The sequence below is a fragment of the Nyctibius grandis genome, chromosome 9 (assembly GCF_013368605.1).
Source record: "Nyctibius grandis isolate bNycGra1 chromosome 9, bNycGra1.pri, whole genome shotgun sequence".
Taxonomy (NCBI): Eukaryota; Metazoa; Chordata; class Aves; order Nyctibiiformes; family Nyctibiidae; genus Nyctibius; species Nyctibius grandis.
The window spans coordinates 37,042,760-37,068,580 of NC_090666.1; the positions used below are offsets into that span (position 1 = coordinate 37,042,760).

The following is a 25,821-nucleotide window of genomic DNA, read 5'->3' on the forward strand; positions in this document are numbered from 1 at the left end:
TGCTAAAAGCATTTACGATGGCTGGCTTTGCAGGAGGGGGCTGCGGGTCCTCTGGGAGCTGGTGCTCTCTTCTCTCTCTCCCCCTTGCTTTTTTCACCTCTCTTTCTCTTCAAGTGAAACCTACATAACAGATTTGTCCTCAACAAATCCGGCACACAGGGACTATGAAATGCACAGTGGCCACCAGGTTGCCCTTAGGCTGAGCCTGTTGCCTTGTTTTTTTAAGTCTTTTAGTAAGCTTTGTCTTTTTTTGTTAATTCTAGGACAAAAGAAGACAAGAGACTGAATTAGCTGAATTATGCTTCTACAACAGAACTGGGTTTCTCCTCACTGGGCATGGCAGAGCCTGGGGAAGTCCTTCCTTTTGATTGTTTTCTTAATGTTACAAACAGCTGATCTGGAAGCCAGGAGAGGTCATCAGTTTGTCTGGAAAACAGGTAGGAAAAAGATCTGTTGGTTTATCTACTAGAGAATTCCTGCGTTCGAGGATGGAGTGATTGCCCTTTCTGCATTCTGTTTTAGCTCAATAATAAATTAAAAAAGCCTAATAATGTCTTCTATTCTAAATTTTTTTTGTAAAAATAGAGGGATTTAATCTCTGTTTTAGATTAGTAATCTTCACGTCTCTTGCAGTTATGCACCAGAGTGACTCTAGAGTGTAGTTCTGGACTCCTCAGTGCTTTTAATCCAAGAGTAAAATTTTTACTGGATACTGATATCATCATCCTAATGTTGCTTCATTTGAAATATTTAATCATTTTCTCTTCATGTTTGAGTGAAAAGCGCACACCAGCATCTTTGAGGATGAACTGAGCCAGAAGTCTGTACTCCTGGTTGATCTATTCATAATTAACATTTCATTGGTATGTTTAGTGAATTATTTCTGTCCATCAGTCAGATTGGATACACGCAGTGTTTGAATGTTCAAAATCGGGCATGCACAACATTTGGAAAATTTGTGAAGACACATTGATAACTCTGTGATTCTTAGTGAGAGGGAGGAGGTAAATAAGAAATGGTACGGTAGAGATGCATGAAACTAAGCATGACGCATTGGATGCTTATTTTGTAGCACAACACAACAACAAAGAATGTCCAATGAAGCGGAAAGATTGGCAAATTTATGAAATGTTTACTCAAAGTACTTCATCAAAAATGTGCGACTGAACCAGGGGTTTCATTGACGAGGATCTCTTTGAGGTTTGGCCTTTTATGACTGAGCAACAGAGCGATTAAATTTGATGGAAAAATAATCTTCCCCGTTTTTTTGGAGACGTTCTTTGCTGGTTTTTTTTGTTTGTTTGTTTTGTTTTTGTTTTGTTTTGTTTTTAATTATAGTTCTATAGAAGATAAGAGATTGAATTAGCCAAATAATGAAACAATTATTCTGGGAGGATTCCTGTCCTTCTGGTAGGATCAATGCAAGCTTCTCACCCTGGCCACTGGGATGGGGGGCCAAGTGCTGATGAAGTGCTGGTTAAGTACAACCTGATACTATATTTCTAAAGACTTTTTTTACGATGTCTTGCATGTAAAATGAAGGAGAAATAAACAACAACATAAACTGTCTTTCTCCAATTCACTGTTATTTACGTGATTTTTGAACAAGCTTTGAAAGGTAGAGTTGTTTTCTTCAGACAAATTAGACCCTTCAATGCTGTCTGTCTTCAGTTCTGAAGTGTATTGTACTGTCGGTCTTTAGGGGTGTGCATTGGAACTCATAGGCATCTGAGGCAGATGTATTTAGAACGAAAAAAGGGTGGAGCGCAGGTTTGCGTGGACACGGGCTACTGTGCTGTGAAAGCCCCGTGATGAGCTCGTCATAAAGGTCTGCCTTCCAGATGCAGAAGAAAATTGTCAGTTCTTATGACTCCCACAGTGAATTAGAAATATCCCAGATCTCAAGAGTCGTTTTAAAAACCTTAAATCCTAACAGTATTTTGATGCACTTTCTCTGCTTACGTAGTGACTAAAGGCAGAAAACAACTCTGAGTGAGATGTTTTCCGAATGAAAATAACTTGGGAGTTTGAGCCACATTTATTGTCCTGTTTGGCAAAAACAAAGATTTTTTTTTTTTCCCCGTAGTTAAATATTTTTATATTTTTAAACAAAAATCTTCATTTTCTCATGAGAGTATTTTGTTGAAAATTAGATAAAAGTTAAATCTAAAACTAATATGTTAAGTTGTAGGTTGAAAGGAATAGTATGTTCACTGAAAACACTTTGCTTTGCTAAGAAACAAAGTACTGTTTGTGAAGCCTGTACTTTCTCTGCAGTAGCAGTGAAGGAGCAGCATTTCTAAATCCTGAATCTTGGTCTTTTGCAGTGGTCCTAAGAAATAACGCAATGGGCTGAGATTTCTCTTACTAGTTTGAATGAATACTTTTTTTGGGGGGGAAAAGTCTTGGTAAAATGGAAGTGAATGTCTTTTTCAGTGTCAGGGCATAGGAAATAAACTAATGGCTTTCTTTTGATGGTTCTGTATGTGTTGCAGATTTAATTTGAAGTGCTTGGAAGCATGTATATCAAAATAAAATTGCAGTGACCTTGAAATGAGCAGTAAATAGCAGTCTGCTGTCAGGGTGGCATATGTGGCTTGCTTTTGTATGCTTTTTTTTTTTTATTTTGCTTGAAATGGTTTTTCAGGTACGGTTAATCACAAAGGTGTATCTTTCAGAAGATTACAGGGAAGTGTTTTGGGAAGAGAGGGATGGTAACTTGAACGGAGCAGATGGACCTAGAGAGGCAGAGGGGTTAACACAATCTGTTGAAGCAGGATATTAATAATAAAATAGCTTTGGGATGTAGATCATTGAGATCTTGGCCTACTGAGATCTGTGGTTTGTGTAATAATAATAATAATAAAAAAAATCCCCTAGTTTGAGGACTTCTGTGCCCAATACAAAAAAAAAATTAAATAAAAGCACAGCACAGTGAACCTAAAATGAAGTTGCTTTTAATGTCAGAACTGAGCAAATCCATTCTGATAGAAAGAAAACCTGCAGCTGTTGTCGTTTTTGTTTTTTTTTTTTTCTTTTTTTAGTGAAACAGTCTAATGAGAAATAAGCATTCCCTGGGGATTGGAATGGGAAAGGATATGATCTGTGTTGCTTTTAAATCTCGAATTGTCTGTTGCAAGCGTGGCAAGTTACTTACCTGCTGTAGAGAAATTCAACTTCTTATTGAAATGTCATGCTTTATAATTAAATAAGATTATGCTACTGAAAGCTCTGACTTTAAGAAAATGAATTTATATGTCCTAAAGTAAATTTTTGTGACACATATAAGTCCAGAGATGCATCATTAATATGAATGGAGAAAAAAAAGGCATCATATCAGCACTGAAGTTTATAAAGCAGGCTTTTTTTCAGCTAAATCCTTGGCTTTATCTGACAGACACTCATACATTTTCATGCTGGGCTTGGTGGTCTTGGTATAGGTGAAGGCAGTGGTATTGAAATCACTGCATCTTCAAAAAACCCCAGGCTCTATATTTCTAAAATTTAAGAACTTGGCAGTGAGGTAGATTACACATACTCTTCCCTCAGCTATTCAAAGGGCTAGCACTTGCGTTTTGCTTATTTGTGGCCTGTCTTAAAACCATTTATTTTTAGCTTTTGGTTTCTAGAGATGATAAATTAATGTCTGAATATCTGTACACTGTATCTTTCGGTTTCAAAACATTTCTTGTCAGATACTTATTTTGTGACCACCAGCTTAAACACGAAAGCAATAATTATACCAATTAAATCACTCAGCAACCTCAAATAGCAGAATAATTTTCTGACATTTACTAACTAACAAAGCAGTTTTAGTGATACAATCTTGAGAAAATTTAATTGGATCTAAATCCTTGTAAATTAATAGTGTTTAATGCAATAGCCAGTTAGCAATTTGCATATTTCACCATGTTGATTTTCTTCAACTCTTGAATGGTCCTAAAAGTGCCTGGAATTTCTGCAGTGCAAATATGTTTGTGTTTTAATGATGGCCATTCAACTTTTAAAGCTGTAAACAGAATATTGATACACATATGAATCCACAGTTCTAGTTGGTTTATTTTTTGGCAAAACTCTAAAATGTAGTTCTAAAGTCTAAATTAAGTGATGTAGCTTTTTTAAAATAAGAAGAATATTTTAAAAACATTTTTCTAGTGTGAAGATCTGATTTTTAGGAAAATAGTTCTCTAATTTTGGTAAAATGCTATTTAACATGGAAATAATATTGTGTGTGCTATGGGAGGGAAGGAGTAGACTATTAGAAACCCAAATGTGGTGTCCCAGTGAGTTCTCCATCTGTAATTCTCTGCAAAAAATGAGTCAGGATGGGGATTTAGCCCAGCTGGGACATGCTCCCTGTTACGAATGGAAGAGCACTGACAGTGAGATATCAGACTGGGAAATGGACTTGTAATAGAGCTGATCACAGTAGAGAGCTTTTACCTGAAGAAGAAACCATTAATCTTCTGGTGTTTGTGGGCTTCTGAGAGCTAGGTGTGGTGAGCCATACGTTTTCTTGCCCCAGGTGGACACAAAAAAACTGTAGTTCAGAGCTGTTACCCATATTTGAAAGTCATTCTTAAAATAGGGTTAGCAAATGGGTTTTGATCGTTAGTCTGTCTTCAGAAACAATCCATAATGGAAAGGGTGCGAAATGAACTTTTCAGAGAACAACTTCTGATGTTGATGAACCTTTGAACTACTCGTGAATGTGGGTGAGCTAGTTATGGCTATGATGAAAAAGATCTTTTGTTCTCTGTTCTCAGATAATACTGCCATAAAATGCCCTTCCTCAAGATCTTAATTTCAGGAAGGCCTAGTGCTGGTTTGGAAGTGCCTTTGACCTTACGTCTTAAAAGACACACTTTAACCTACGTACACCAAATGTTAAAGGGAGTCCGGATCTTCAAAGGATGGTAGAGCTCAAACCTACTGCAAAGAGAGTCAAAGACAGTTATGCAACAAGTGGTATTTCTCAAAAAGCTCTACAAGGTGAAGAATGATAATTTATTCCAGATTAAGGGGTTCTTTTATTTGATAGGACAATAAATGAATGAAGTGTAAAGTTATGCTGGACCTCTGTTAGTAAACATATTCTCTTTGAACTGGTTTGTCAAACTAAATCGTTTCTGAACATTGCTCCTCAGAATTATATCAAATCTCAGATGAGATTTCACCCACTGATATTTTACAATTTTAATTAGAAATGCCTGCCTTAAAATATCTCAGAATCACATAGGTAGTGCTCTTTTTTAATATTTTGTATTCTAAATATTAATAACGTGATAAACGTTTAATTTGAAGTAGTTTAGTTGTTTTTAATCTGTTGGTGTAGTTTCATTAAGTAGCCATTAAAGAAAGTGATTTTAAATATAAAAAACAGTACTTTAAAGTTAGTTCTAAATTGGTTTAAAATCATGCTCTATAAAGAATATTTTATGAGCAATATAAATTATACTTCTAGTTCTGCAAAACTTTACAAAGTTTTTCGTGCATTATTGTTTTTTTAAAAAGAAAATTGCTTTGCAAAATTTCATTAGCAGCAAAACTTAATGTGCTGGCTGATATCAGTCACTGATAGTTGAGAAAATTTAAGGGTGGCCTCAAAGCTAATTTCATATTTCCTTAGACAGGAATGCAATTGTTTCAGATTGCTAACTATTTGGTTTTCTCTCCTCATTATTCCTTACCTTTCCTATCCACATTTTCACCTTTCTGTTCCACACACCTCTGAATTTTATTACATATGGTTCTGCTACTTCACCCTGTCATTCCAGTTCTGATGTGATATCCTCATCTGTTATCGTTTCCTCAACAGTTGAATCCAAACTTGTTTTGAAGTTGTGGAGATACATCTGTTGCCTTACTTTATAACCCTTTGCAAAGGTGATACAAATAATATTTAGGTGCGTGAGACCTTTCAAAGTTGGTGTCCTCAGGCAGTGAATTCTGGTGAATTTGTAAAAGAACCAGACAAACGTACATGAGAAGAACTCCATCTCTCTCCTGAAGAACATTTCTGAAGCTGAAAGCTCATCTTCCAACCTGGCCTGTCCTCCAGGTGCTTGGGGTCTGCTGCTGTGTTGGATAAGTGCGCTATAGCAGACCATTGCATACCCACCTGGGTCCTGTCCACCATAGCTTCTGGATTTATCCTTAATCCAAGGGGCTAAAAGCTCAGTGTATGGGACACGGCTGAAGAACCTGCCCTGTTGGCCCAGAGAATGCAATCTAGTGTCAGAGATGTCAGAATTGTTCCTGGCAGAGTTATGGTTTGGGAAGCATGCTCGGAGATGTAGAGGTGCTTAAACTGGTGCCCTTTTTCTTTGTCTGTAAAACCCGGTATGTTCTTACTGGTTTTGGTTTCCTAGAGGGACTTGAAGACACCAGTGAAATGTTCTTGGTGGCACTGCTTAAAGAAAGCGTGGCTGGCTTTTGTGTGTTTTCCTAGAAAAACTCACTACAGCACGCAATATGGGAAGCATAGACTCAAATTAAAAAGGCAAGGATAGGAGGGACTGCAATGACACTGAAATATATGTTAAAATTAACACTTTATATGCTTGGAGATAACAGACAGGGTACTAGTTCCTCAGCGGAGATGAGTACTGTGCAGCAGCATGGCTGTAGGCTGGCAGCTCTGCTTGCCGAGTTCAGATGTAAGCTTTTACAGCGTGTGCCTGGTAATTTTGTTATTGTTGGGCTTGCAAAACAATTTCAATAGTTCTTTTACACAAAGACTACACGCTTTAAGAAGTATCTTTGAGCGACATCAAATATTCGGTAGGTGGTGGTTTAAACTAGATTACACAGGAGATTCACACTAATCTTTTAATGTCCCTCTTCCCTTCCTGAGAATAATAGTTTTTGAGAATAAGGTGCTTTTTTCCTGGTTTTTGTTGGTATTGGGAAAAGTATAAGTTAGGCGTCTTATCCTTTTCTTTCCTCAATAGTTACTATGGGAACAGAGCTGCGGGTCACAGGGGAAAATCTGCAAAAGTGGTTTCTTTTAAATTGTTTGCTTAAAAAAAAAAGACAGCTTATTATTGGAATTGTGGTACTTTTCATTCAACTTCGTTGGATTGTATTGTTGTAAATATTTCTCTCACAAAAGCAGCACAGTGAGTGGCAAGAGAAGCAGATGGGCATGTTTTTGTACTTTTTCCTTGGGGTTAATATTTTTTTAATTGAATGCAGCTGTTGGAAAGATTTCTGTTGTTCCGTATAGGCGGAGCATTAAAAATGGATGATCGCATTTTCAGCAGAGTACTAGATTTAATTATTCTGCTGCCCTTGTTCAGAACCGTGCGGGTTTTTTTTTTTTAATAATTATATCTTAAGTTAGAATAAGAGTTTCACTTCACCACTTAATTGAACGATTTCAGTATGTAGGGGCAATCACTTCCTCATTCAGCTCTTGTTTAGAGCAGAATTATTGTGGGTGAAAATACACAAAATTGTATTAGAATTCCCTAAGATTCATATTGTTCTCAGTGTGCAGATAATACAGCCGACTCTTTCTAGGGACATGAGTTTTGGGTAGTCTGCCCACTGATACCTGTATTTCCCTAGATATTTTTTTCCTGGTATGTATGGAAGTAGTCCTGCTGTAATCCACTTAATCTTTTTTAATTTTTTCTTTAAAAAAAAAAAAAAAATGGAATGGTGAAAGCCAGGAACACAAAATGGAGAAGTTGGAAGAGATGGGGAATATTTCACAGTAATCCAGTTAATTGACATAGTGTTATGGCTTATTTTAATCACCCTCAGCTAGTTTATATATTAAGTGGGCATTTCATTGTATGTTGTAGTTTCGAATATATGAGCTTCAGTTTGCATAGAGAATTCCTGCTGAGATCAACAGGAGTGTGGTGTGTGAATCCAGAAGCGGTATCTGGTCTTTACTGTTGCGTGGTGTCTACCACTTTGTAGATTTCTGCAGCTCCTTCTTCTAGAGACCTTTTAAAGTTTATGGTTAAATGTATCTCCGTGTCATACTTGTGTATAACAGTGATTTAGGATTATAGAGCTAAATTTGGAAAAGCATGTTAAAACCTCGTTATAGCGGTTCTAAATATATTGGTTCTGTATGTTGGGGAAGGAGTTGTAGACAGTTGCTGAAGTCTGTCCAGCTTTTGTGTGGCATGTCCTGGAAGGCCAGGCATGAAAAATGACTTTTCAAATGAGAACTTAATAAAAACTTTCCTGCTCTGAACACTAAGCCCTGCTCCCCGTGCGATTAGTGGTTTCATTTCTTTCTCAGCAGTTGGGTAATGATTATGGCTCCAGATGCTGCAGGAATGATAGAGTGAGTGATTAATTTCACTTGCAAGGGCATATGTTCAAAGAGGAGCCAGCCCAATGCCTCGAACGCGGAGCCCACGTCGCTGCCGTGCCGCGGCTTGCACGACTTGGTACCCGACTGTTCCTGGGGAAAGTACCAGTAAACCAACGTTATTTCTCTTAAGCCAATACATTTACTGCTTGGTTTTGCCCACTCATTGGTGTATATTTTTCTTTCCTCTCACTGTATTCCACAGAATCTGGTTTAAAAGCTTTTTGTGTCTCTTAATGAAGCAGTGCTGTCAAACTTTCAGCGGAAGACGTTGAGAACGGGCTGATGCCACCAGCACAGCCCAAATAACTGCAAACAAGTTCATAGTCAGAGTTATCTTTACACCCTATACAGAATGGAGTGGTACTGAAAGGATTCACGTTCCCTGGCATAATCGACAGCAGCTTTAAAAGTGTTCCTACGCTTTATTTGCGATAGTAGTTCACACCGTATGACTTGCTGAAAAATCCTGACATTTAAAGTATTTTCAATACACTTAAAAAAATTAAATGTGTAAGGTAGGTACTTTAATAAGTCTTTATTAGGACTTTATTGACCTGTTGAATAGGTCAACAGAAGTATGAAACATGGTTGGTGGTGCCAGCTACATGATTAAACACAGGGCGAGGGGATATGTGGTGTTTATTGTGTTATCATCTGAACTTTTTCACTGATTGGTGTCCTCTGGGGTTTATTCTATCACCCCTGAAATCCAAAGACCTTCAAATATCAATAGTTTAAAAATATCCACCTATGCGTGAGGCGTGTTTTACTTCTCTACAGTATGACATTTATAACCATAAATTTCACAAGTTTGAAGCTGCCGAAGACAAAAATAAATTCAGCGCTCATGACATCTTCAAGATCTTTTGACCCATTTGTTGAATTGATTAATATCACCCAGTTGCTTTTAAGCAAAATAAGCACTTTTCTTCTAGCTATTGAAAATCTTCACAGTGGAGTCACTGGATACAGAAAAATTATTTCTGTACATTTAATAAATTCTGATGTGTATTAGCTGCATAGTTTTGAAGCAGCTGCCTGGATGGAGTACAGAAGTGGAGTTTTTACAGACAAGGATTAAAAGGAGGCTGTAATGATAAAACACCAGGAACTTTTCAGAAGTTCTTTTATTAAATATGGTGCACATAGGGTAGTGCTCACGTAAAGTTTTTGTTGTCGTTCCCTTAATATTCTTGCTTATATGAGTAAAGTGATGCTGAATTCAAGTGGAAGTAAAAATGAATTTCAATAAATTGTTAGCAGCTCTGTATGTTAAATGTGTGGACTGTATGACTAGAATAAGTAACTTCTCTAAGCTTTCAATATTTTCAGTTAAACTAATTCAGTACATCTATTTTTCAACAGGTATTAAATGTTTCATAACCCAAGTATAGTTGTATCTTGATTTAAACCATTGTTAATATGAAAATCCATGACTCTGAAGATGTATTCCCAAATTTAGCTTTATTCACTGTCAGCAGTGAGCTCGTAACTTGAGAAGTTGTGTCTCTGCTTAACAGGCAGCCGACATATTCGTTTTGAAGTTGTAGAAATCTGATAATGAGGGTTTATCCAAACTTTAACTATTATTGATCACACTTTTCTCTTAAGGAAATATCAGTCCTCTGTCTTCTGCCTTCCTCTGCAAAGTGCTAAACCCCCTTACTTTTAGAATCGGCTCCAAACATGAAAAAGTGGGCAAAACCAAAAAAAGAAGCCACATGTAGCACTGAGATGAAAATTATATGGTGAGTCTGAGAGTTCAATATGTTGCTTACGTGTTAGTGTCTATGCGTGTGTATGTTTATGCGTTATTTTTTGCGTGTATTTATATATCAGCCATGTATAATTGTGTGTCTAACCCAGAACACCGGTGTAGTGGCAGAAATAGAAATGAAGCTGCAACGTTTTGAAGACTTAGAGAAGGATGAAATGAGAGGGTTAGTCAGAGTAAATGATGGCAGTAATGTTATTGTGCCCTGAGGGTCTTGCAAAGTACAGTACTTAAAACCCAATTTTTGCTTTGTAGATAAGTGAGCGTGTCTCAGTTAAGTCAATATACGTGTGCAATAGATGGTAAAGCTTGGTATTACACACCACCTTTGATATTTTTCATACTTACTGCTTTAAAGGTAGCATTGTATTTATGTTTGTAACACTCTAAAGTACTTGATGCTTTTTGTTAGGAGCTTTCAAACATATTGCTTGGTTTAGTAGTGGGAGCTCAGGCAGCCCGAAATTTTTGCTCTTATTTGGTATTTATTGATGGCTAATTGACTACTGACCTTTGCTGGGACTCTCTTCAAGAAAGCAAAGAGTGACATCAGGGGATAAGGAACCAAAGAAACTGAAAAGCAGGTGAGAAAATGTAATTCTGGGCAGTTACATTTAAATAGCGAAGGCTGCTTTTTGAATAAAACCAAAGGTGAAAAACAAATAAAAAAAATCCCTGCTTTCCCTATAGATATTTTAAAAATTTAAGGTATTCTGATATATAAAAAAGTTTTACTTATTCATCTTCTTTGCTGTAATTTACTTGTCCTTGCTTGATTTTTTTAGAATAGATGAGCCAGCTTTCAAAGTCCTCAAAATGATTTAATTATTACAGCACACAGGGCCCCAAATCATATTTAAGGTATTTTGATACAGTTTATGGAATAAACCAGTGAACAGATGCAGAGGATGGAAAGTTGCTGGTACTCAAATCTACTAGATGATTCTGCAGGCAGAAGATTCCCCATAGACCTTAACTTGAAAGGTCAGAAGCTAACCTTGGTATGTGCTGTTTAATACAATATCATTGGGATAAAAATATTGTAACAATATAGCTGTGTGTCTTAGTGTGTCAGGAGCTAAAGAAATGGTAAACTCGTGATGTTCTGAATATATTACCAAATAGAGCTATACAGCATTCAATAAAGCAATTACATAAAAAGCATTACAGTCAACTTCAATTCCAATATTAGCAGTAATAATCAATCATTTTCAATCCAAGGGATGGTCTAATCGCTTTTTGTTGCTGCTTTGAAAGGTTATATTACTCAGTTACCTTGCAACCGAGCAACCTTTTCATGTTTGCTTCATGTAGGATTTGATAAATGTTCTTTCTTCTAATCTCGGTATTTTGTTATTGGCTGTTTTGTGAGAGTTAAAAAATTTCCCTAACCTTTCCTCATCCCAATATCACTTCTTATAGTTCTTAAACATTTTTGCAGTAGAAGACCTAATTGTCACAAACAACAGATGAATTTTTTTAATCTGTTTATTTGTGTAAAATCTCCTTTTTGCTCCTTGTGCTGGGGTTACCACTTTTCTTTGCGGTGGAGTAAGCATCCTACGTAAGTAATCTTATTCAGCTTCATCCAGCGCTTGTTCCTGTGCAGTTCAAGGACTTTTCTTCCATTGACACACTTCAGATCGTGAGTCTGACCTCGCAAAGTTTATTCTTCAGTCTGATCCCCGTGACCAACAGTGGTTTCTCTCCTCTGCTTTGTTCCCAGCTGCGTGGGCAGCACACTGCAGGCTCTGTTACAGATCACTGCTGGTAAATACTAATTGATGTTAGCTAGTTAACCCTATTTAGTTCCTTCCTTAATCAGGTAATTTGGGAAGTGGTTAAGGACAATTTTATTATTACCATTAGGGCAGTACTGGTAAGTTGATACTTTAACAAAAAGACACATGAGGAAATGGGAAAAAGATGATTTCCATCAAGCTTTCTTCCTGCTTCACCTCTCAAGGACAACAGGTATACTGGGCGGTTGATAAAGCGACAGACTTAACATGTGGAAGATCCGTACATCTGAATGAATTTCTGTTGTGATGTGTTTTATTTTTATTCTTTGTCACCATAAATCTATTCAGTCTGACTTCTGTTGTCTTTATGCACTGACAGCTGCACGGAGGTGGCATAGGATGTTACATGAAACTGGTGATTGTTAATGTCATGAATTATTCTAGGCTGGCTTTTTTTTTTTTAACTAGGATGGTAAATGCCATATGTAAAATTTCATAACTTTCTCATAAACCCCTTTTAGTATCTCTCTGGAGACTCTATTGATAAACTTTCCCTTAAGCATACACACAAATTAAATGTGAGAACCTGTGGCTAAAAGAAATTGCTCCAAGGCAAGGATTCACAAGGATGAAAAATCAATAAGAGTTTCATTACGGAAGGGAAGTTTAAACAGGCTCTTTCCTTTGCCTTCCTGTGGAAAGTGGAGGGAGAAACCATTGATCATTTTATTCAGCTTTATTCTTAGAAATAGGAGTCATAATGTTGATGCAGGTATTTTGAAGCATGAATGTGCCTGGGTGAAAGGATCTGGGATCTGTGATCTCTGACTGCATCCCCAGTGTTCTTTCCAAATTCTTCTTCTTTGGCTCATCCTTTTCATTTGTATGAGCAGCACCTGCTGTAAGTGGAATTATCCTCTCGAGAAGCTGTCTCAGCTGATAACTCAGAGCTTGGTTAGGTGGGGGTATTTATGCAGGAGGTTACAATGTGGACTTGCAGAACTGCTGCCAAAGGGAGCTGTGTCCTTCCTGGGGTAGAGGTTTCCACCCATACCTCCACTCCTCAGCAGGTCAGGTTGGGTGAGTCAATTCAGATAGCCAATGTGATGGAAACTTGTCCTGGTTTCATGGGGATACAATTATAGAATCACTTTTCTGTTCCATTTTGTTTCAGTGTGTGGCCAGCTGTGGGATGGTGATCAAGGCCATTAGCAGTGAAAGCCAGGGCAGCTGCCCCAGGCTGGCCCACAGGTGTGTTCTATAGCATTAACGTCAGGGTCACTATAAATGGGAAAGCTGCTGGGGAGGGGTGGGCTCTTTGCTCTGCTCTCCTCTCTGTCTTTCTCCTACTTTCAACGGTTGTGATACCTGGAGGGACTTGCCACCACTCTGTGGGCTGAGTATAACTTTGTGTCTTTTGTATTAGTATTGATATTGGTTTTCTTATTTTATTAAATCTGTTTAAATTTTAACCCACGAGTCTCCCTCCTTTTCCCAATCCCCTTTCTCGGTTGGGAGGGGACATTGGGTGATAGAACAACGGGTTATTGTTTAGCCCTGGGTGCAGGCTAAATGGAGACAAAACTGTATACATTTTAAGGGTTTTCTGTGGAATCAGCTGTCTGAGAAGTGACCCGCCCTGCAGCAGAAGTGGTGAGGATGAGCAATGGGAGGGCAGGTGGATGCTGCAGGGTTGGTAGGGGAAGGGGGATGAGACCAGCCCACGCGTGGGAGCTGCGTGGGTGAGCGTCCACGCAGGCGCTGGCATGGGCGCCCTCTCGCTCTGAGCGTAGGAGCTCCTCTCTGCTGGGAGGATCGTGTTTGTGGAAGCTGGACTTCTATAGCAACTGTATTTCCCTGTCATAACTCTCATTTTTTTTTTTTTTTAGTTTTTCTATTAAAGCTTGGTGATGACACATGTTAGCAGTCTTAGTGACATTCGACAGTTATACATCTGTTTGTTTTCATTAAACACTGCTTTTTGAAAAGTTTGAGGGGCGATCTGATTAAAACGCGCTTAGGATGGAAAACCTGGCAGAGGTTCTCTCAGCCAAGAGCAAATTTATTTCTCTAAGCTTGTTTAAAAAAACCCAGGAGTGCTGGCAGGGTTGAACAGTAAAGATGAGCTGTACATCTTGTTCAGCAGGCTTTTTTTGGATGCCTTGCATGAACCGAACAAGTGAGTAAGTGAAACGCATGTGACTGAGGGCTCTGACAGCGTTGTGGTGATGGATTAAAATCAGATGAGTGAAGCTGCTACCACCCCTGACCATCTGCCCCGCTCTTTGTTGTGCATCCCAGAACAGCGATATTTGGTCTGTTCGTGAATCAGCCTTTATAAAACAGTTTTTAGTCTGGAATATTAAAGTAAGCTGAACCGGGGCTGGTTTCCTTTAATATGCTTCTCCTAAATGGTTTTGGGGGAGCTTTCAGCTGTCTAAAAAGGCGTGCTAAAAATGGGGTGTTATTTGTATTTCTGAGGCTGACTCAGGTATTGTGCTGCTTCCTCACTTGGATCTTCTCACTCCGCTGCTCTGTGTCGATGCAAATGTGCACCATTCTGTGAGTGCTCCACTCTGGCATTGGGGCTCACGGTGCCCACAGCCCCGACCGTCCCTGTACCACGCATCCCTGTGCAGCATCGCCCGTGCCGAGAGTCAGCACAAATGCTGCTCTCAGCATAAAGTTTCTTCTCAGTGTATTTACAGTTGGGGTCCTTTCTACCACTCCAGTCCTGCAGAAACACTGTTACCCATTGGTAAATATTTTACTTTAAGAGCAAGCTGCTGTTTGCTCCTTAGATATTTGTATGATAATGTATACAGTGATTGCCTAACTTATATCGTCATCTGCAGTGCATCCGAACTGTCATTTGGGGAAATCTTTTGCTTGGTTTTAGAGCAAAACTGGGTTAAAGTTGGTTAGCTGAAGCAAATGTGGTGCACCACAAACCTACGCTGAGTCATGTTAAATGCAATAAACAGTAATAAACAAGTGTGTGGGGCTGAAAGTTCCCCTCTGAGGGCCATGGGCTACTGGGTGACCTGCTCACCTTTCCTGGTTTTTGAACAGTGGCAAATGAACAGATTGGATCAGATCTTGTTTCAGCATCATCTGTTTCCGCAGCTGAAGCTCCCATATGATCCCATCATATACATTATTTAAGATGCAGAAGCTGTGTAACTGGAGTCTCTGGTAAAGGTTAAGGCTCCATCTGTTCTGCCATCCTCAAGGACTGCGCATTTCACGGCACTGTCTATGTTGCTGGATGAAATCGTAAGAGTCAGGAACATTCAAATGTGCCCCAAACTGTTGCTTCACATTTGCTTCACAGCAGCGGAGACCTCACCGTGTCAGCACCGTACGCCTGGGATCCTCGTGGCCCAGCTTCACTCACAGTCAGTCTGTGCTGCCACGTGCACCTTCGGCACCGAGTTTAGCATTCTCTGACAAAAGCTGGATGGTATATAGCACCGAGAGAAAACTTATATCATCTGAGAGGTTCTTGTGCAATAGGAGGAGAAGACAAAAAATAGGAAAAAAAAAAGAAATCCAATCTTCTGAGTTTCTGTTGTATGTACTCCATCTTCTTTAAATCATGTTTTCAATTTAAAATCTTACGGCTAATCAGTATTTTGGTGATTCTGTTCAGAAATGAGGGCAGCAGCGTTTATCGTATAAGAAAACCAAATGAAATTATTCCACGTGCAGGTGATGAAGAGAATAAGAATGCAGTTTTGGAACTTAAAACTCTTCCAAGTTTCGATGCTGCCAACCTCCTCCTCTCAAAGAGCAGGAGTCAGGTTTCTGAAAAGAATTTAGCTTTGTGACATGAAAATTAAATATTGACACTGTTGTGTGGTTTCTCCTCAAACCCAAGTGAAATATTTATTCTCTGTATGCGATATTCTACATATAAAATGAGAGAGAAATGCATTTTCTTAAAATCTGCATGGCTTCAAGTGTAGGTTTAAGGAGTTACTTCAAATATCACAGCTGCTCACAATCAAATTGTGAGAGTAAGGAAGGATGAAGTTTAGTCTCATAGATGAAGTTTACAAAATTCTAAAAGCTTAATTTTCAGAGCTTCATTTTCTCCTGTGCAGTTTATTGTAACCCATCTTGGAGTCTTTTTCTTAAGGCAGCCTGATTTCCCTTCAGTTAGAAACGAGGCAGGATGATAGATAAAATAGCTACTGTGTGGCTCTTGTATCGTTTTTCTAAACATAATAATTATGTTCTAGCCTTGCATTCTGCTGATACAAAACCCAGGTACTGTGTTCTTGCTTTTTTCCAAGAACAATATACAACGCCTGAATAGGTGCGGTGGTGACAGCTGGCTGGTACCACCGGTGTTACAGGTTGTTAGAGATTGCGTTAATGGGCTCTGTTCTGGAAGGATTTATAGTTCTCAGCTTTTGGAGAGAAAGGGAAGAACCAAAGCTAAATAAGTAAGTGGTTTGTTTTTTTTTTGTGTGTGGTTTTTTTTTTTTTGGCAATTTGAGAAGATTTTTAGACAGAGATTTTGTTTGGCGGACCTGCCTGGCCTCGTCAAAAACTTTTGCATGTGTGTGATAGCTCAAAAATGGAATAATTTCAACGACCATATTGTCATATATGAGGGCTCAGCACATTGCAGCTATCGAAGATGGATCGGATGGAGCTGAAGTGGTTTCGGTACCGAACTGATGTGGGCATTTATGGACGGCAGCGGCGCGGGCAGTGTAGAGGCTCCGGAGAAACCCTGTTTCTCTTGCCTGCAGAGTCACTGGTGGGGTGGGCAGGGAGCAGACACTGTCCCTGTCTCTGAGCCCTGGCCTTGGGCTGTGTTTGGATTGGGCTGTGGTGACAGCCCAGGAGCTGTGCAGCAGTTTTAGGTGTGCATTTCCCCTGCCCCCACCGAAGAGGAGCTGAGCCATTCAGCCTGAATCGAAGATTTATCCTAGAGAGAAGAAAGAAATTAAGAGGAGACAGTTAAATCTCTTTTTATGCTTTTTGACTTTATGGGATTTTTTTTGTTCTGTGCCACGACTGTGGTTTTCTGAGCTGACACTGAAAATACAACAGAACATAAAAGCTCATAAATTTAACATAAGACAGAAAGGCCATAGCATGAATAAATACATTTACCTTCCAGGGAATACCTTTGCCCGTCGACTTCTCTCCATTCAGATCGGGCTCCGCCCTCTCAAGCATACAGACTCCTCTGTGAATCTTGTTTCCAGAAAGAGATGGCTCCCAAATGGCTTTAGTGGCTCCTTCGAAGGGTACTGCTAACTAGGGAGGGCAGGTGGCCATCCTAATTTTTCCTAATTTTAATGAAACCACCTAGTTTTTTGGTGCTTTTAAAGAAAGTAAAAGAGCAAGGGCTTTGAAGACCTGCGGTCTCTTTTCTCTCTTTCCCCCCTGCCCTGCTAACCCAAGCCCTGTTTCCTACCTGCTCTTGCCTGGATCTCCCCCCCATCCCTGTGAAGCTTTGCATCAGTCGGGAAAAGAGGAAAAACAACGAAATTAAGTTAGTGGTTGTGTGGGACATACTGCACTGGGGGCTGTGATAGCGTGGGAAGAGAGTGTTTGTCAGCACATTACCGTGCTCAGGGTCATCAATAAAAAGGAATGTAATTGTCACTCTTTTACAATACTTTCCTTAGATTTGTTTTTTTCCCATTTCTCTAAATTCATCGCTTTGGCAAGAAGTGTTGTTTATGGGGCGCAGTCAGCAGAGGGTTAAACTCTGGTGCATGGTATATAGTTTACCTAAGCTTAGTGGAATTGCAGAAAAGCAGAACTTGCAGCAGAAAAATAACAATAAAATCAAATATAACAAATTCTGAGACACTAATTACTGCTGTTGTAGGAAGCGTCCTCCTGCTCCGTGCCTGACGGTTTTCTGTGCTGTTGTGAATGCCTGTCTACTTTGGGGCAAAAATAGCTGAATGAACAGACCGAGACAGTAGAGAATATCTGTGGTTTAATAGTTTTCTCAGGCCTCTGTTTAGTCTAACATAAGTTTTTTAACTGAAGAAGTAATAAACCTGTTATTAAAACTCATTAGCTGCCCAAAACCATAGTGGCTGTTTATGTATTTTAGACTTTTAGGCTTGCTTAAAGTCCGCATGGCATTATTTTTCTCAAGCAAAGGTGTTTTACTCTCTTTAAAATCATGGGAGATCCTTTTCTCCCTGGTCAGTTCTTGAACCCATCAGTAATTTCCTTCAAGTGGCTGAATTAGCGATAAAATATTTGAGAGTAAAATTTTGTGGACCATATTCAATTTCTCAGTTTTTCAGAAAGACAGGCAGGGAAAGCTATGACACCTGCTTGCTGCAGCGAGGAGCTGCTCAAATAATCGGTTATAAATCAAATCAGGATCAAAGCGCTTCATTGATTTATTAATGGGACATAATTAACCAGCAACCAGTGAACTGTATGTTCAAGACCAATATGAGCAATGAACCAGATGAGCTACAGTACAAGATGCTTAATATAAATTTATAAACCCCTTTCTAGATCTAATCCCCAAAAGTTTCTCATTGTCATCCTCCTCCCCCTAAAGCATCCATGCCCACTTGCACATGAAGTTGTACCCCCAGTCCCCAGTCGTGCGGGGTCCCCTCTCATGGGACATGTGGGTGCTGTGCCTGTGTGCGCCCATCTGCCCCGGGAGATCTGCGTCCTGGGGTGAGAACTGCACCACTGCTCTCTCCCCACTGCTGTAAGAAAAAAAAAAATGCTATTTCTACTTTTCAGGCTGATTTCTTTCTTTGTTTTTCCCTGGTTGCTCTTTGATCTGGCTGATGGCTCGGGGTCATCCTGTTTAGTATGGACCAGTTTTGGGCAGGCATCCTTTCAGGCAGGTTTGCGTGCCCTCACTGCCATACAAAACTCTGATAAACTACAATCAGGAGTGGTTCTTGGAACTGCTTTTTCTGGCGATGGTATCTAAATTCCAGCCATGGGATTACCTTGGGGTAACAGACCTTCTTACTCGTAACTTAATGCACCAAGCAGTGTGATACAGCCATGGCTGTGCATCTCCCCACTTACCTCCTCTCGCTTTGTAGCTGCATCCACTTCTGTTATTTGCTAAGTGGCCTTTCCATTTAAAAATGGATACAGGAATAGATGAGAAAGCACTTGCAGTTTTTGCTTTATTATACCTTGCCTTAAGAGAGGATATACTATTTTCATTTTAACAAAGAAGAAATATTAATTCATGTCGATAGCTGGTTTCCTCTGGGTAAATAGGAGGTTTGTCTGTGGTAACTTCAGAGTGACGGATCACACAGATAAATTTTTGGTATTTTGTTGGGTTCAGTTGGCATAATCTGGCAGGCCGCATCTCCAGTCTCTCAGTTTTAAGCCCAAATATTGTTCTGAATATCAGTTTATATTTCTAGCATATTAAAGAAACAGATCTTTTATTCGCAGGTTATGGATCTGTTGCCAATTTACCCTTTTTTTTCCTTTTATCCTCCACGTTCAAGGTGCAGCATGCTCCTGTGTTGGGAGTCGCTGCTGGTGGGAAGCACAGGACCTAAATCCTGTGAGTATTTTGCCAATGCTGCGCATTGTGCGTTGACAAGACTGTGCGTAATGTGACCACATCAGAAATGAGGGTAGAGAAAAATATATTAAAAAACCATTCGGTGTAGGGCTGTCTGGGGTTTCCCACCAAGGAACGCATGTGCGTGCTGGCCTGGAGCGTGGGCAGCGAACCAGAGCAGGTACTTGTGAGAAGTACCTTGTTTCTGTGTGTGTGCCGGCCGCACGGGTGTCCTTCACGTGCACGGTAAAACTAAAGCCTTCAGTTCAGGTCAAGGAACGTATCACTCAGTGCCTGAGAGGGATGGGAGAAGGTTATCTAATGCAGACTTCAGCAGGACCCACGTGGCAGTTAATCATCTTGTTGGCATGTTTCCTTTAGCTCCTAATGTTCTTGCAACCTCATATTATTCTTAGCATTCATGCTAATCAGCTTTCAGATCTTTTTTTTACATTTTGCAATAAATTCTAGAGGCTAATCTGTATTAATTTTTATTATTATCATTTTATATTTTGCATTTTTTGATTTCTGTGATCTTTTTTAACAAGCCTGTGCTTCTTTCTAGCTTTTTCTTTAACTGCTTTGCAGCGATTATTTACATTTCGTGTAAAAAACATCTATTTGATTTAGGTTGTTTCAAGAGTATAGATATCACCCTGTTAAAGAACAGAGTAAATACGTTTTGAATTGGTAGATACATCAGTCCTTTTAATTATAATTTTGCAATTAAGTCAGAACTACTCGTAAAGCATAGGCTACTGCGGTGTTGTAGTTTCCTTTTATTCTTTCTGATGTAAATACCAGTAGCTGACGCTCTCCCAGTAAATACTCAACCCAAGAAGCATATGGAAAAGATATCTGAAATATTGACTCCAATTATTGAGTTTTTAAAGAAATACTTTATAGACAATCAACTATGACTACCAGTAATTTTTTGAAGTGTTATGTTGTTTTGACTGCATACCTAATGATGTTTTAATAGATGTCAGCTCTTATGGAAATACAAAAATTGGAGACGGGGGCAGATTTTTCAACAGCACAAAGGATAATTGGGTGTCTGACTCATATCAAAAGTTAATGCAAGTTGAGTGCCAAGCCCTTTTCATGCCTCCAGATATCTCGTTCAGAAAGATAACTAGTTAGTGCTCCCACTATAAGACCAAGTAACAGTTATGTGTACATCTAATATTAATTTCTGTTTTGTTTTTTTGGCATTTTTTCAAAGTTAAATGTATGTGCGTTGGCTGGAGTGAGTGACACTTGTGTGTGTGTGGAGTTAGATGTGTCTCGTGGGTGTTGGCTGGGGGTGGTGGGTACAGTGAGTACTCCCTAGGTAAGTTTTAAATCTTTACTGTGAATGTCAACTGACGAGATACTCCTGGTAGGCTCCTCTCAGCTGGCTACAGTCTTTTCATAGAAGGCTTAGCATTTTGATAGCCAGGTGTGTCAAAACTGATCAGCTGCAAAATTAGTATTTGCATATGTTTTTTTTGAAAAGAGTGTTATCTAAACTTTTTTTTTTAAAAATAGAGTTGTTATAATTATTTAACTAAAGGAACCCTCTGCTGATAGTAAAAGGAAAAGCCAGACATGAAGCCTTAAACATAAAGCTATTACAGATGACATTGCTTGTTATGCTACAGGCTATTTTCTGGACTTCGTGATTTTCTTCATGATGCCTATCAGGGTTTACTGTGTTGTTCTTTGTTCTCCTTCAGTAGTCAAGATCAGCACCTAAGCTGGAATCTCACTTGACCAAGCAGTTAAATAATTTTTCCTCTCTTAAGCTGTATAACCACTTCTTTTTGTGGAAACGCTGGCTCTGATTCAATGTTTGAGTCAGCAGGAATTTCCACTGACATTGTGTGAGGTCTGTGGGAAAAAAAAAATGATGAACACCACAAATCCAGACACAACTTCTAATGATTGATGTCCCAATGGACAGGTTGATTGCTGGAAAATGTTAATCAGATAAATGCTTCTTAGTAGGGTCTTCTTTGATGTAAGGCCAGAAGATGATGTGTATGAGAATAAATGTTTCTTACTGACCTTCTGCAAACCTTGATTTCCCCTTTCTTCAAATAAGACCATGAGAGCAGTAGCAGTGAGCGACCCCCCAGTCCCACTGAGGCTAGCCGTGTCCCCAGCGCTGGCCATGATGGCTACCTGGGAAACTGTGTAAGAAAAGGGCAAATACAGAGACTTTCTTGCATCCCCTTCCACTTCTGATAGCCTGAAGCTTTTAGGAAACCCTGAGCTGAAGATGGTGCCTGCACCTTAGGGATAATAACCTTAATAGCCCTGATGGACATCTCTCCAAGCATCTGTCTAAATTACTTTTTGAAACAGTTTGTACTTCTGGCATCCAAGCATCCTAGAGCAACAAGGTCCAAAATTTAATTCTTCATAAACTTGCTATGGTGTATGCTGAAAGCGTGTTTGGTTTTGCTAACTGTATCCTTTGGTCTAATAAATTATATTCCTTTTCCTTACAGTTCTTGCTTTCTAACAGAATGATGCCTTATATTTTTGTAAGGTTTTACCATTGCTGCCTATCAGCTAATAGTGTAAGGAGTGGTGTATATTCTTTTCCTTGTTTCCTTTCCTCTCCCTGCTTTTCATATTGCATACATTTCGCATATGCATGTTAATTGTGTTGTGTTTTTTTTTTTTTCCCCAGTTTGATGAGGCAATCTATGTAATCTCCCTTTTGAAAGAAAGCCTTAATAATCCTTGTTACCCTTCTCTGGACTTTCCCTAATTTTACTGTCCTTTTCTGAAATGGGGAATAGGACTACTTGCAGTCTTCCAAATGGGAGCGTGCTATCCCACGTACCATACCCTGCCCAGGGGTGCTTTGGGCTCCAATACTTCCTGATGGTCTGGTGTCTCTTTCATTGAAACTGCCTGTTCTGTGTTTTCTTACCACTCTTCAAATGACTCCAAGATCTTTTTTCTGAAATGTTATTAATTATGGAGCATGTTACTAGTTATGTATAGTTAAGGTCATGTCTTGTCTGGTTAAAGGAATTAGACTGCTGCTGAGTGCAAACCTGAGCCAGGGAATTTGGTAATGTCCTGCTTCATGTTGTCAATAGATACGTTTTTATCTATGGCTTTCTGATTCCTCCAAAGACTCTATTTTTGAAGTGTGGCCTTTTTTTTTTATAAAGCCTGTGTCGACTCTTCCCCATTATAGTTGTGTGTCTCTATTTATTCTATGGATTTTATAGCTTCTACCAGTTTAAATATTTGGTTAAGTTATGGTTCTCCTGGCTTTGCAATGAACAGAAGAAGAAAGTGGAAGGCTGTACATCAGTTAGGTAATGGATTTCCTTAGACCATATATTCCTCAGAACCAGAGACAAGGAGAGAGGAAGAAAAGGGAGAGGAGCAGGTGGGGAAGCATGTGTCTGCTTTTGGATGGCACAAGCCTATAATGCTCTTTATTCCCATACAGTGCACCCTAACAAACCTTCTACAGCGAGCTGGCATTGCACATCCATTCACTTCTGCTATGCCCACTGCTATTAAATATCTTTTTTTTTTCCTCTGTTTTTGAAAGAAAGTACCATTGTTTGCAAAGAGTTCTGCTTACTGTTTAATAAAAATAAATAGGGTTTTTTCCTGTACTTTTGTTAATGTCTGCTGGAGTTAACCTTGTTTTTCTATTTCTATAGGGAGTATTTGAAATGTTTCTTCCTGAAAACCTCAAGCATTCAGTGGCACTGAATGTGTGACCTGGAGACGTTTTTTTCCCCCTTTTATTTAGCTTGGGTTGCAAACAAAAGCAGCAAAACCAGCTCTAAAACTTGGTTTAATAAGTCTTTAATGGTGTTGCTCCAAATACTCTGCTGTTTTCAGAGCCAAATGGGCAGCTCTGGCATGGTAGAAGACCTGCTGCAAGAGTTGGAGCTGGGAAATGAAAAGGGGAATCGTCTCCATGGGGAAATGAGTGTGCTGGGAATGCTGCACAAAACCCAGGGAAAGGAGGTCAAAAATGGACTCCTTGATGTCTCTGGTTGCAGGCCAGGGGACCTGGTGTGTCTCATTAGTTTCTGATGTCTATAGGGATGTCGTCTCTTGATTATGATTAGAATTTTAGGCAGTTTACTGATATAAAAGGAAGATAGAAGAAACTGCTAGACAAACAGGCAACACTGGTGTCAAACGGGCTTTTGTGTTTCTTGAAGAGCTGTAAGCTGTGCAAAGCGTTGAAGACCTCGATAGTAGTGTATCTGGACAGCTGTGTTGTCCAGCTCGATTATACCTGTCGCTGTAGTAGTGATAAGGAGAGTTGAAAGAGAAGCTGAGGCTGTTGTTTCTACTTTTTAATGAAGTTTACTCAGACTTATGTGATTTAAAAGTTTTTTTTCCACTTCCTCCTTTTGACTGTATAAAGCTTGCTCTAATTAACTTTGAAACTGTAAGCAAATTATATGTGTACTGGTTTTGTTGTTATGTGCCACTAAAAAAAGGTCTGAAATGTCTGAAATCATCATCTCTAGTAAGAACCTAAACCAGAAAGGGTGACCTGAAATTTAAGACTCTCTTGGATATTGCAGCCTAAAGCCGGAGTCCTCCAGGTCTGTACAGGTAGTTTGAAGGCAGAGCTATGTTCTTCCTTATTATTGAAATAACTTGTAACTTGCAACATTGCAATTTTCATTTTACCATTCTCTTCTTTGGGGAATCTGTTATTTTTTTCCTACATCTCTCTCTGGTTCTCTCTCTCTTAAATATGTACTTGGCTACTTACTGCCAAATTACATATTTAAAAGGTGAAAAGAAAACTCTTATTATCAGCTCCATCATGGACCTTTTCCCAACCTTGCTGTGTAATGCCCATCTGTTGACCAGCCTGATGGAATGAATGATGAGAGATACCCTGTGAGATGGGTAGAGCTATTGAAAAAGATTTTTTTTCTGCTTTCCTTTATTGTAATAATAAAAAATAGATCATTAAAACTGTTTTATAAACATGAATGAGCTAGAAAATATTATGACAATGAAAGTTACTAAAGATACAGAAATGAAATTTTTAGATGAGATTTATCTTCTTTCTTTAATTTGTACTCCTGCTGTACTGTAAATGTAATAACCATCAAAATGAAAAATGCAACAGATTGATAATACCATTGAGTTTTAATTAAACCACTGAATTGAAAAGGGCCCAGATGGATAACTGGAAAATGTAGTTATAAGCCTGGTATGAAAAATGCTGGATTGCTAGTGATATGTCTTACAAATAAATGCTATGCCAAAAATAACCTCATTTTTAGAACATCTTCCTAAAATTAATCATTTAAGTTTCTAAAACAGATGGTTTCTAGATTTTATTTAATTTGGCTGCCAAACACTTATTACCCTAGATCAGGAATTGTGCTTTTAACAAATCCCTCTCCAAGAGTCTCGTCCAGTACTGCGGGGTCCTGGGAAATGGTGTGGTAGTGCCAAGGTGTGTGAAAGCTCAAACGTATAAAATCATGGCTCAGCCTATTTAAATGTGGAAATTGCATTAATTTGGCACAAAATGCTTAATACACAAAACGTTTCAACATGAGATGTTAAACATGACTAAAGTAAAATTACGTCTTTTACTGTTGAGTTATTTAGATTATACTTTAAATGAAGACTCTTAATCAAAAGGCAGCTACACACTGATACCTTCCTTTCTTGTCAGATTATTCCAGGTAATATTTTTGTCACTTAACAAGCTGGTGTATATATTCATGCATAAGTGTGTGTGCACAAGTGAGCACAAAACCCCACAAGTTTTCCCAATTTTGTTTTCTGATGGAGTCCTCTGAAGTTACTGTCAAAGGGAATCTTCATCTTAAAGTTATTTTGTAGGTATCTAAAAGTAAAAAAGCACTAGTAAAATTAAATTAGCTGTGATCAAATCCTAAAATTAGCATAGAAAGTTGCACAAATCAATATCTTGTTACCTTCAAAGCTTGTTATCTGTGCCTTCTCATGAATTAATTCTAGAAACTTTATGCTAAATGATGTAAAAATTGATCTAAAGCTTGAAAAAAAATTGGTGATCAATAATTTTCTTCTAGTCAGAGAGAAATTCATTAAATTCTGTAGGTATTACATTGCCAGATATTCTTACCGAGCTCTGTTCTAATCACTACATTATTCTTGACTGAGGACACATTAGCTGTAAAAATTTATGAAATGAGAAACAGAATATTATAAAGATTTTCTCTGGGTATTGTCAGTAATGAGTTGTGCAGAAAAGTGGAACACACTCTCATTGCCGGTGAAGGTGTGTTGATGTCTGGTATTGTTTTACACTTAAGCACGGATAACTCTGCTTTTTTTTTTTTATCATTACGTAAATAATTTCCTGATAAATTTGGAGAAACGAATAATATTTTTTTTTTCTTTCCCAGAAAGATTTAACTTGCCTTTT

The 25,821-nt window shown here is 38.8% G+C and overlaps 1 protein-coding gene across 1 annotated transcript in view; it reads left to right on the top strand.

The window, feature by feature from the left end:
- The first annotated feature begins 298 nt into the window (after positions 1 to 298).
- The window catches only part of THSD7B (thrombospondin type 1 domain containing 7B), a 269,081-nt gene continuing 243,558 nt past the window's right edge, over positions 299 to 25,821 (top strand). Inside the window, exon 1 of the mRNA XM_068407870.1 lies at positions 299 to 437. Coding sequence (XP_068263971.1) covers positions 299 to 437 — 139 coding nt within the window. The remainder of the gene's footprint in view (positions 438 to 25,821) is intronic.